Source organism: Antechinus flavipes, chromosome 1 (genome assembly GCF_016432865.1).
Source record: "Antechinus flavipes isolate AdamAnt ecotype Samford, QLD, Australia chromosome 1, AdamAnt_v2, whole genome shotgun sequence".
Classification (NCBI taxonomy): Eukaryota; Metazoa; Chordata; class Mammalia; order Dasyuromorphia; family Dasyuridae; genus Antechinus; species Antechinus flavipes.
Window position 1 is genome coordinate 669,586,694 of NC_067398.1, and position 12,553 is coordinate 669,599,246.

Genomic DNA, 12,553 nt, shown 5'->3' on the forward strand with positions numbered 1-12,553 from the left:
GAAAAATTAATGATCACAGTTCATGTTTCTCAATGATCAAATGCTGGTTCATAAGGTACTTTCCTCATAACAACTTGGGGAATTTTATAGATGTGGAAACTGAGACCAAGAGAATTAACTGACTTGTCTGTGGCTCCACAGGGGGATTTGAACTCAAGGCTTTTGACGCTAAGTCTAGAATTCCTCCTGCTTCTTTCACAAGCAGGAGGGGTCCTGGGGGTCTTTCTGAAGGAGGAGTTCCTGTTGGGTCTGGGCGCTGAATCTATGTCTTTGGTGACCTCTCCATGGGATATAAGGCCAGAGGCGGTTTAGTTCTCCCCTGGTCGCATGGAAGTGATGGTCTGTGTCCATAAAACAGGAAACACATCACTCTGATCTCGGGCAGAGGACTGCTTGCTTTCAACGTAACAAAGGAAGGATGACAAAACATGGGCAGTGTCACAGAATCGGTCACAGATGGTAACTCAGGAAGGTGAACAGGAGACAGGGCATTACGGCAAACAAAAGAGCAAACACTTCAATGCGGGATGTCTGCAATGGAGCCCTGGTGGGGAGATGAGAAGGCAGGGAAGGACGTGGGGAAAAGCGGCAGCTGAGATTTAGGTTTGGGCTCTCCTGGGACAGGCCGGGTGGGAGGGCTGGAAAAGGAGGTGGCTTTATATAGCCTTTGAGATCATTGGTGCTTTGAGGAATCAGCACATGATGGAGTTAAATATTCCCTAGAAGGAACTGGCTTTTTGGGCTTAAAAAGCCTTTGCCTGACCCTGGGCAAGGAAGAAAGCTCTCTCTATGCCTGTCCCTTCCTGGCCTTGGTGTGGGTTGCCCCAAGCCTTCTGGGGGACCGGAGAAGTCTGAACCAGGATTTGAGTGCTGGGGGCTTCACTAATTGAGTTGCTGCTCCCACCAGAAAGGCCTCCGTGCCATACGACGTGTGGCCCGGGCCCCTGTGGAACTCATTTCTCGGCTCCCTCCCTGAATCTCATGCACTCACCCCTCCTCTGAGCTCAGATAATCTGCCATGGACGCTCAGAGCAAAAATGGAGTCCCACACCCTAGCCGGCCTTCAGTGAAAAATCTGCCTCCTCCAATGAGGCAGGAGAGGGGCCAGCACTGGCGCACTGGGACAAGCCTGCCGGACTCAGCCAGCCTCGGCAGCGGGCTCAGCATTCTGGGAGCACCGCTCACTCCCTGGGAGGGCAGGGAGAAAGGCCGCGGGGAAAGGTAATCCTGAGGCCAAACTAGGTGAGAGCGGCCGGGAGGACCATCTAGAATTAGGGACCACAGTACGGTGAAGCTAAAAGTGGGGAGGAGGAGGCAGAGAGGGAGAAAGATGGAGACCCAAGCCCATCCTCTCCTCCGCCCTTCCCTGCGGTGCACTCTTAGGTAAGCGAGGCCCTGGGCCCTCACAGGGAAGCCAGGTAAGACAGGTGCAGCTCCCAGGCAGGAGGCAGCAGGCACGGAGGGGAGCAGGATGAAGGCGCCGGCCTCCCCTTCCTCTCCTCTTCTATTAAAAAGGGAGGGCTGAGACGTGGAAGGATCTCTAAGGTCTCTTCCAGCTCTGACTGTTGGACTCTGATTCATTCAGTTCAATCCTTTCATTTTGTGGGTAGAAAACAAGATCTAGAGAAGGGGTAACTTGCTGAAACGCATGGTGAGCTGGGAGAGCCGAGCCACCATCCCCAGGGGTACGGGCCTTCTCGACTCCACGCCTTTGTCTGTGGCCTGGGAGGCAGCATGGCAGCCGGAGCCCCCTTTGGATTCAGAGACCTGGAGGGGGATCCTGGCTCAGGGCCTTGGGGGTCCCAGATGACTCCCTTTTCTCTCCCTGGGCCTCAGTTTCCTCATCTGTAAAAGGGGAGTTGGGTTCGAGGACTAAGGGGCCTCCTAGTTGTACCCCAGGATCTACACTCAGTTTTAGACCATAAGCTCCTTGATGGCGGGGACTGGCTTTTGCCTCTCTTCTCTCTAGCACTTGACCCAGCACCTGGCACAGAGGAGGGGCTTGACAATGACTGATTACTTAACCACCTGAATCAGTAGCAATGGATAAAAATTATCCAGTCCTGTGGGTCACATTCCTCCAACCCTAAGTGTCCCAAGCCAGGCCGGAGGTGAAAGCTCATTTCCTTGGATCACTGAGGCAGAGGAGCCGCCAGGCTTTGGGGAAGGGGATTCCAGTTGCAATGGGTACACATGGAGTTCCAGGACCGAGGCTGGGGGAGGGGGGCTTTTACAGATTCCAGTGGCCATGGAATCGGTCACATCAGCCCCACGCAGGCTGCTCTGGGATGACGGCCTGCTGTTGAGCCAAAGAGCCAGAATCCACGTCTGCTTTGAGACTGGGGAGTATGACCTGGAGTATGGGAAAGTCCACCATACGCCCAGGCCTTGATGTTAACAACATTCATATGGATGGTTAAATGTTCTTTAGCTTAAAAATGAAATAGCTTCTTGTTGGCTCAGAACATGGCTCCTTGGTGGGTTGGAGTAAAGGCTCCAGCTCCTGCCCCTCGGCGGCTCCCTGGCCCTGTTCCTCTTTCTCCTCCTCCTCCTCCTCCTCCTCCTCTTCCCCCTTCACTGCCCAACAACTCCTACTCACTCTGCAGCAGAGACAAAGCAGTTCAAGTGCCCATCATTCTCATCCAGGACCTCTCGGGTTCGAGCTTCTCCTGTAGACTGCAGCCCAATGACTATGCACTGTGCAAGAAAGGAAGGGGAGGGTGTGAGCCAGAAGGCAGGGAACCTCAGGGGTACCCTGGGCCAGGTGGCCCCTACGAAATGGCTAACTAGTGGTCAGCCAAGCTCTGCTTGCATACAGCTGACCTGAACCAAGAGCTTGCCAAGAGCTGCCACGGGGGCCGACTTATCCCTCAATAACATTAATAATGATGATAACAGTTAACATCGTATGGCCCTTAGGTTTACAAAGCACTTTCCTCATAAAGAGCTTCAGCGTAATGGGAGAACTATTACACTCATTTTACAGATGAGGAAGCTGAGATCCAAGCAAGTTAAGTGACTGCCCCAGCACTCACAGGGTGGTGGAACTCAGGTGAGCACTTCTTGATTCCTCCTGATTCTGTGTCCGCCCATTCTACAACCTGCACAGAGGGTATCACTGTCCCACAGTCCCCTGCAGCAATCCTACCAACTCTCACTAAGAGAACTAAGAAGTTACCACCAAAAGGTTCATGAGGAAATATACTAAATATCTAATGGCTTCTTTTTACTTAGCAAAACTGCTTTTAATGCAAGTTGGAATCTTTCAGATTCTAAGAGGAAGAAGGATTTTTCTCTCTTGTTCAGGCCGGGGCCCTAAGTATATCCCAGAGACAACTGGTGGCAAGAGAGAGCAAACTGGCTGGACTGGTGCAGATGGACTTCATGTCTATTTTAGAGGAAGCTTGGTCTGAGTGGGTGCCATCTCCATCTCTTCTGGGTTCTTTCTTTCTTTTTCCTTCTTATTTAATATTTTATTTTTTTCCCAATTACAGATAAAGACAATTTTACCTTTTTTTCTCCAAATTTTGAGTTCCAAATTCTTTCCCTCCATCCTCTCCTTCTTTCATTGAGAAGGCAAGCAATTTGACATAGATTATACATGCATAGTCATGCAAATCACATTTCCATTTAAGTCACATTTCATCCCATGAAAGAAAATACAGACAACCCCAAGAAAACCTCTCCTCAAAAATGAAGAAAAAGTATCTTTAATCTGCATATTCTGGGCTTTTCTTTAAAAAGGTCTATCCCTGGAATTGTAAACTGATTTAGCGATCCTGGAGAGTAATTTGGAACTATGCCCAAAAGGCTATCAAACTGTGCATATTTTATGACCCAGGAGTGTCACCACTAGGCCTGTATTCCAAAGAGATCATAAAAAAGGGAAAAGGACCCACAAGTGCAAAAATGTTTCTTTTTGTAGTGGCAGGGTACTGGAAAGTGAGTGGATGCCTATCAGTTGGAAAATGGCTGAATAAGTTATGGTTTATGAAAGTAATGGAATATTATTGAGAAAAAATGAGCAGGCTGATGTCAGAAAGGCCTGGAAAGGCTCACATGAATTGTCACTGAGTAAAGTGAGCAGAAGCAGGAGATCATTGTACATGGCAACAAGAAGATTATATCACGATCATCTGTGTTGGACTTGGTTCTTTTCAACAATGAGGTGATTCAAAACAATTCCTTAGACTTGGGATGGAAAATGCTATCCATATCTGGAGAAAGAACTATGGAAACTAAATGCAAATCAAAGCTTACTATTTTCATCCTCCCCTCCCCTTCTCGTGGTTTTTTCCTTTTGTTTTGAATTTTCTTTCACAACATGACTACTATGAAAATATGTCTCCGTATAACCTATATCAGATTGCTTGTTATCTTGGGAATGGGAGGAGAGGAAGGAAAGGAGAAAAAAACTGGAATTCAAAATCTCATAAAAGTGAATGCTTAATGATAAATGTAGAAATATATAGAGAAGAATTGCACATGTTTAACATATATTGGATTGGTTTGCTGTCTAGGGGAGGGGATAGAAGGAAAGGAGGGAGAAAAATTTGGAACACAAAGTTTTGCAAGGGTGAATGTTGAAAATTATCTATACATGTAATTGGGGGAAAAAAATCCTATTACGTTTAAGAAAAAAAAAAAGGCCAGTCCATTCCATCATCTGAAGGGATAGAAACAGTACAATATTTATAGACAGGAAACCTAGGTTTGAACTGAATTTTCATTTATTACTTATGGAGAAATTATTCTCTACTTGTTTGGGCTTGTTTTCCTATCAATAAAAAAGGCAAAACAGTGACGTCAGCCTGAGAGATGTCTCAAGTCCCTTTCAATCCTAATCCTAAAAATCTGTGACTATACCTTGCCCTTTGCCAGCTCCTCTGTTGCAAGCTCAACCAAGCGACGGACTTTGGCGGCGATGCAGAGATATTTGAAGAAGCGCTGATGGGCGGACCAGAACTGACCCCAGAGGGACTTGCGGGATTCCAGGCCAATCCACTCTGCTGCCCGCTGGAACACCACTAATGCCTCTGCCCACTGAAACAGAGAAGGAAGGTGATAACAGGACATGGCCCCTTGTTCTTAACCACCTCAGGCTGGCTTTTCTCCAGGTCCCAACGGCTATTTAAACAGGGATTCCTTTGAGTGGCTCCTGAGAGCTACCAAATAAAGCTTAGTCTTGCACTCAGGGCACACCATGGTTTGGCACTGACTTGTTTTTGCGGCCTGTCTTATGTCATGGCACTTCATTTATTCCCAGCACAATTAGACCACTAATTGTTTGCTAACTTCCTTCATGCTTTTGGACATCTACCTCTTCCTTTCCCTACACCATATCTGGAATTGATTTTCTAGTTCCACCCCCACCCCGCCTCCAATCTGATAAACACAATTCAATAGACATTTATTAAGCACTAGATGTGCAAAAAAATATCACAGGGGAAGTTGCAGGCTAGGAAGAACTAGTGAAATCCTCTCCTCTATTTTTAGGAATCTTGCCAGGTTCTTCCCTGATCACCTGATCCTTCTTTTTGTCCATGTTATCTTGTTTGGATTTCTCCTTTACACATGCAATAGAGGCTTTTCTGTGAAGGTCTTTGAGCTCTCTTAAGTGCAGAGACCAGGTCTGACCCTTTCCATCCCTAGGGCACGGGTTCTGAATAAACAGAATCTTACTGTTTTTAACTGCTGTAGAAAACTATATCCCATAAGGTGAAGGTAATCCAGTGGGTAAAAGGGGGTAGGGCTTTGGGCCAACCAATTAAGTAGGGGAAATCAAGTTTCATTAGGGAATTCATTTTCATATAAAGCAACCAGAGAAGGAAGAAGACCAGAGAAGAAGGATTTCCTTTTTTTGCCAAGGTGAGGAGAACTGAGGGATGCACCAGGGAGAGATGGATAAGAGAAAGTCTCGCAAGGCTACTGTTTCAGAGGAAATCAGTTTCAGTCTTATTTGGGAATGAAGAAAACTTCCTGGAGATGGCCTGGAGTTTAGAGATATTAAGAGACACACTCAAAGGCTTTCTATTTCCCTGAAATTCATTCCATTGTGACTGAACACAGAAAAATATATGTGTTGTTCTTTGTTAAAGAAAAAAAAATTGCAACAACACAGATGCACAAAGAATTTCCATTCCCTCACACTATTTAATGAGGGATTGTCTTTTGGGTACTGAATTTCTAAATTCTGAAGGGCTAAAATGTGTTCTTTTTTCCTCTTTTAAATCTTTATTCCTATGAAGAACTTGTTTCATATCCTACCTGAAAGTTTACAGAATGATTTACTTATATTATAGTCAAACCTTGATTGGTGCAAATAAAGAATCCTTAAAGTGGTCTCATTGTGTCTGCACTGCATGTTTCCACTGGGCTGGAACCAAAAACCATATTTTACATGATTAAAACTTTAGTGTAAATGTGAACACATGCAAACACACCACTAAACTCTTTATTTGTACTAACCAGGACCAAGCTGTATTTCATTTGATGACTAACAATAGGCAACACTTGCAAGGCAGGTGCCATTATTATCCCCATTTTAGAGAAGAGGAAACGGAGGCTGTGAGAAACAAAATGAGCCATCCAGGCTAGTAAGCGTGTGAGGTAGGGTTCAAATCCAACTGTCTCTTTCTTCATTCTAAGTATTAACTCACCTATTACAATGATTACTGATTTGCCATCTGACTTTTTTCTAAACTAACCATCTTCAATTCCATTCTCTCTCTACACTAAGGGGCCCAGGAAGATAACAAGCCATTCTTACGTCAGAGCCAAAATGTTTAGATGTGAAAGCAGACCACACGTGCACACACACACAGCACGCACACACACACAACAAGCCTATCCTGACTGACTTCCTTGCCGAGTGCAGACAGAAGCCAGTTCTGCCTCCTGTCCTCCTTATCTAAGCCACATTGGCCGGGGCAATCCCTATATCAGTAAAATTGGGAAAAGAAGCACTGGGCCCCACTGCCTGACAGAAAGAACCTGGACGCTAGGGGCAGAAAGCAGAGGGGATTTGGACTGAAAGGACGGGGCTCAAAGCCTGCCTCTGCCTCCTACAAAGGCCTCTGAGCAGGCCTCGAGATGCTCACAGACAAGCACAGTGGGTTGGTCTGGCCGGCCCTCAGTTACAGAAGGGCAGCCTCTGCCTCTCTGCAGGTGCTGAGTCTAAAAAAGGCAGATAACTCCTACCCTGAGGCTGTCAGCGCCTCACAAATCTGGGAAGGCCCAAGGGAAGGGGAGTGACTGTCAGTCTCTGCCTCTGACACCTGGGGCAGCTTCCACAGCGTACCTGCAGGCTGGGAAGTGATGCTGATAGAGGCAGGGGTCGCCTCCCAAGAACCTGCCCGCAGAGAGTTTAGCTTCCAGGGCTCTTGCAGCCTGCTTCGCTCAGCAAGGCTGGAGAGGCGACTGTCTGCACTGGTAGAGGGAAAGAATGACCCTAACCCCACTGGTCACCTTCATGCTCTTGAGGGTCCCGTGCGCTCGTCATGATCGAGTAGCCTCAGTCCAAAAAACCTGGGTTGTTCCTATTTAACTATGGAAGGAATCTTTTAAAACAATTCTCTCTAACGGGAGTTTGTTCAGCTAAGCACCAGACAGACCTGAGCAAGACCCCGGTGATGCAGAAAGGGGAGTCCCAGGGGGCACCCAGCCCACTACCCCTTCAACAAGGAGCAAGGCAAGGGTTGCCCCAGCTTCTCTACCAGCAGAGGAGATTCTGTTGAGAAAGACGGAGCGTAGGGCCTGGGTCCATCTTGTTCGGGGGGGGGAGGGCCGAGGCCCTCACCAGTGCTCACCAGCTGGGCTGCTCTGTTGTAGATGCATTCATATGACGGGTCGAGAGGGATCTCTTCTATCCGGAAGGTGACTCCGGAGAAGCTGAGCTGCCGGGCAATGTACATGCCGCTGACTTTCATGTCCATCGCCACGATCTCCATGGCACCAACACCCCTGCGGGCAACACAGAAGGGGAAGAGAGTTGTCATTGTTTCTAAAGCCAGGGACCCGTCTCTAGAGAAGAGCCCAAGGAGCTGGTCGCTGCCAACGAAGGGCTGGGCATCCCTGCTGCTGATGGGCACCAGAGGGCACTAGCCTCTCACCTATGGGAATCTCAAACTAGGATTCCATGCTCCCGGTCTCAGGAGCATGCAGTTCCAATGCTCCAACACCCACGAAGCCTGCTCCTCAGGGTGCAGACCCTTTCAGCCCAGACTTCCCACATGGTGGTGAGAATGTTAACCAGGCAGAGATGATTTTTTAGTAGTGAAACAAATCAAGACCAGCATGTTTTCCGGATCCCCATTAACAGCACGATAGAGAATTCCTATCTCTAAGAGGGTTAATTCTTTCCACTGTCTCTTCTTAACATGAATCCAATCCCCCAGGTGGTAGGGAAAATGCATCTTACCGCTTTTCAATGGCATGAAGGAACTCCTCAAAAGATCTGAAGGGGGTTCCTTTTCCCCAGATCCCCAGACGGCTCATGTAAATCATATTTTTTGGCTCAGAGGCACCTATGGAGTCAGAAAGCAAACAGCCTTTCTTTCCATCACAGCAAGGAAACTGGGAAGTGGGCTAACAAATTTAGACTGGGCCGGGGATTTGAATGAAATCTGGTGATCCTGACAATCTCACAGAAAAGACCACAAAACACTTTTCAAACCAAATGATAATGAGAGAGAGAGCAGAAGTGGAGACATTTCAGGCACAACTGTTGATTTTAAGAAGACTGACAACAAGAAGGCTACGACCATTTTTCTTGTTTGGACATTTTTGGGGGGAGGGGAACTCCACAAAATCTCCCCTTCAGGGAGCACATGTTTGTATGTGTGAAACACAATATCACTAAATAAGGGTATAAGTCTTGCACTGGCAAAAAAAAAAATTAGCAAAGAGACAGCTAGACAGAGAAGGGCTTGAAAAGAGGAAGTTTCTGGTTCAATTATAAAGGACAATTTTCCAGGCTGGAGCTATCCAAGAATGCAAGAGAATTCCATGAAATGGGAGGCATTCTATAACACAAGGGAGGGGAAGAATCAAGCAGAAGCCTGTTTGATTTTTTTTTTTTTTTTTTTTGGCCACCAATGAGAGATTCTTGGATGGTTACAGAGGCTCTGAAATCCCATCTGCTACTGGGTCACCTTTCTGAGCCTCAATTTCAACTGTGTCAAGGGCAGGCCAAGTTTGATTACTGGGCTGCCTTTCAGTTCTAATGATCATTATATTTACTACCTAAAGCCATCACCAGTGCGAATGCAGGACCAGCCTTCTTGGCTCACTTGCATATTTTCATCACCAGGGGGCACCCAGCTCCTGCTTTCTCTGCCAACCAACTGCAAATGAACTACAACTCTCCCTGTTCTGCTGACGTGACATTTTATTTACCTGAGAATTCACTGACTGTACAAGTGAAGCTCACAAGAGGAAAAAAAATTCCAAACACATGAGTGACATTCAGCAAAGTACAGAGTCTGGTCTTAACCTAATCTTCCAGGGTCCCATTCTGATGCTCTCCCAAATAGAGCCCCAGGCTCAGAGCAAAATAAGCCAATGGAGGTCTTCCACATTTGGAAGACCCTCCTTTCTGTCTCCCTATGTCTGCCAATGTTTTCGTAGCCACGTGTGGCACAGAATTTAGCCTCAAGTGCTTGCTCATACACAAGCTTTCTATCTGGCTTTGTGTGAGCTGCTTCCCACATCCTCTGCCTCGGTCTCCCATTTGTATGATGAGACTGGATCTTGGTCTTTTGTGTCTGTCATGGATCCCCTTCACAATCTGGTGCACAATGAAAAGAAATGCTAAATTCCAGTTTGCAGTTGGGGAAAATACAGATGAATTTTTGTTTTCCTGTATAAGTTCATGAACCTCCTAAAATCTGTTCATGACATCCCACATCAATGCTGTAAGGCCATTTTAGTGGTGAGATTTGGGGTTCTGATGGAGTCTAAGAAACAGGTCTGCCAAAAAAAGATATCAGCTCCATCAGAAACAAGCCACAGTTTCTTTAGCTGGGAAAGGAGGCTCCCAATTTTTCGACCTCCCTTCTCTGGGCTCCTACTAAAAGATAATGTATAAGAAGCTTTAGAAGTCCTCCTGAGCATGAAAGGGCAATGGCACTGTCACAGCTCAGCTTTTCCAAGATGGCACAAGCTTCAAGGTTATCTCATGCTGCTGAGGTTCATGCCGAGGACCTGATGAGGGGCCCTAGGTGGGATTTCTCAGCATCATTTTCACAGGGTGCAGAAATCCTTTATCAGCAGGAAGCTGGTTGAAGGGGATGATATTTTTTTTGCCTTTCTGTGTTGATGGAGAAACTAGCCACATTCGTGAATCAAGGCAGACTATGAGTGCAGGAAGCAACCTTATGAAGGTGAGACTGTGGCCCAGGAAGGGCAGTGACTCCACCAACGGGCACATAGCAAGGAAGCAGTGGAGTCAGGACTCACCCCCAGGGCTTCCAACTCCCATTTCAGTGCTCTTTGAATTGAATAGTACTGACTGGAGACTAGACGTACTGGCATGGCATTCAGGGTCACCAAGGCTTCCATTCTCTCAAACCAAATATTAATAATATTAAGGGAATAGCTGAGGCTCTCCTGGCAAAGTAGCTGTTCTTACCTGTGGCACTGGCATAGACAACCCTGGCAAGGGGCATCTTGTTCTGAAGGTCCAATACTGCTTTGCCCATTTTGGTGGAGCTGGCATTTTTGGCTTTGTGGCATTCATCGAAAATTATCTAAAGGAGTCAAGTCAAGGAGGTATGGATCAAGGTTGAAAGCCATTCATTTTTTCCAAATGCTGCTTAAGCACCGAGTAGGCCTGAGGCCTGTGCTTGGAGCTAGAAGAGATTCAGCCAACTGGCATCATCCCTCCCAGCCCAGGGGAAGCCGAAGTCTAGGAAGCAGGGGTAAAGAGATATGAGAGCAGAGGCAAGTGCAGTTGCCCCGGCCTGAGGAAGATTGGAGCGGGCCTCCTTACTTCAGCTTCTCAGGCATATTTTTGCTCTGTCCTTGCCAGTGCCAGGATGATTCTCCTTGGCAGAGACAACATGCCAAGTTCAAAGAAGTGGGCAGGTTTTCTTTCTAGTCTGTTCTCATCATTCTATCTATCTTGAGAAATGAACCTTCTTTAATTCTTCCTTCTTTTGAATATTCTGAAAATTCTGAATAGACAATAAAAACCAACCTAAATCAAAACAGTGCTCTTAGTCCTTGGGTTTCTGTGGCAGCTGTAGCTCATCCTAATCATTTTTTAATGTTCTCCCCCCAGTCCTAGTCCTGACTTCTAAACCTTCTTATCTTCCTATGAGACTTGCCTTAACTTTATGCCCAGTAATGGCTCTGTCTTTTCCTGTTCAAAACCTAGCAATGGCTTCCTATTACTAAGATGCTCCAGCTATCCTGTACACAACTGCTACTTGGAAAAGAGTCTCCAGTTTTCCTATCTTCACACCTTTGCTTAACTTGCTCCTATACCTGGCCCATCTGTTAAATCCTACTTATACTTTATATCCTAACTTAAATGCCATCTCCTCCAGAAAGTCTTCTCTGATATCCCCTCCATCTGTACTCCCTTTGCCATGAGACCTCACATGGCATTTTTCTTACCCAAATTTTATGCATTTACATATTATTGAATATTATATTTATGTGTGTATGTGTCATATTAGCTTCTGACAGCAGGAAGAATGCTGTACCTAAATATCCCATCTCTGCTCGTGCTAAGCAAATGCTCTATTGATTCAAATTAGGGCAAAAAGAAGGGTTGAACTACATGATAGAGGGCATGGAATGCTAGGAGAAAGACCTTATTTAGGAGACAAGGGGAACCCACTGAAAGTGCTGGAACTCAAAGTTGGCCAATAGGAAACTTAAGTCTGGCACCATGTGAAAAGTGGATCAGAGGGGACCGAGGGCAGAAGCAGGAAGATTATGGAATAAACTGCAGGTGACAGCAATAGGAATGACAATGAGACATACATGACTAAATGTGACTTGATTTCCACAGGGGTGGTTAAGGAAGGGGAGGAGTCCCTGATGATGGTGAAGTTATGGACCTTATGCGTTGGGAGAATAACCTCAAACTATAAAGTCATTTGGTTTAAAGTCAGGACTGTAATACAAAAATGCTAACAGATCTATCAGTTTTCACAAATGTACACAAGGACTGAGAAGAAATGAGAAATTGGCACAACAGGGGGGTAAAAGCTGGGGGAGAGAAGTCACGTCTCAATTCCAGGTACTTTTCTGCTGCACATGGGAAACTTTTGGATTCTGACTGTACTTAGTGCTGTTAGACTAATGAATCACCCCATAAAAGGCTATTTAAAGCAAGTGCCGCCCCCATAGAGCTGCTATTCCAAGCAGTCACATGCAGGTGATCATCCAGAGAGTAGACTCATGGGTAAATGAGGGGAGAGCCTCCCAAAAGACTGCTTTTCCCGACTTCATTTGATTTAATCATTATTGAGTATGTGTTTGGTGGTCCTTTTATGGCAGAAAGCCTTTTTTCAAAGCATTTCCACAGAGGAGGTAAGCCCTC

General features: G+C 46.3%; 1 protein-coding gene across 6 annotated transcripts in view; it reads right to left on the bottom strand.

Moving 5' to 3' along the window:
• SBNO2 (strawberry notch homolog 2) overlaps window positions 1–12,553 on the bottom strand; it is a 207,864-nt gene that overhangs the window by 22,980 nt on the left and 172,331 nt on the right. For all 6 annotated transcript variants that reach the window (XM_051972158.1, XM_051972157.1, XM_051972156.1 and 3 more), the window contains 5 exons: window positions 10,631–10,748; window positions 8,420–8,525; window positions 7,809–7,962; window positions 4,867–5,043; window positions 2,600–2,697 (listed from right to left, as the gene is read on the bottom strand). In XM_051972158.1, the coding sequence (XP_051828118.1) occupies window positions 2,600–2,697; window positions 4,867–5,043; window positions 7,809–7,962; window positions 8,420–8,525; window positions 10,631–10,748 (653 nt within the window). The remainder of the gene's footprint in view (window positions 1–2,599; window positions 2,698–4,866; window positions 5,044–7,808; window positions 7,963–8,419; window positions 8,526–10,630; window positions 10,749–12,553) is intronic.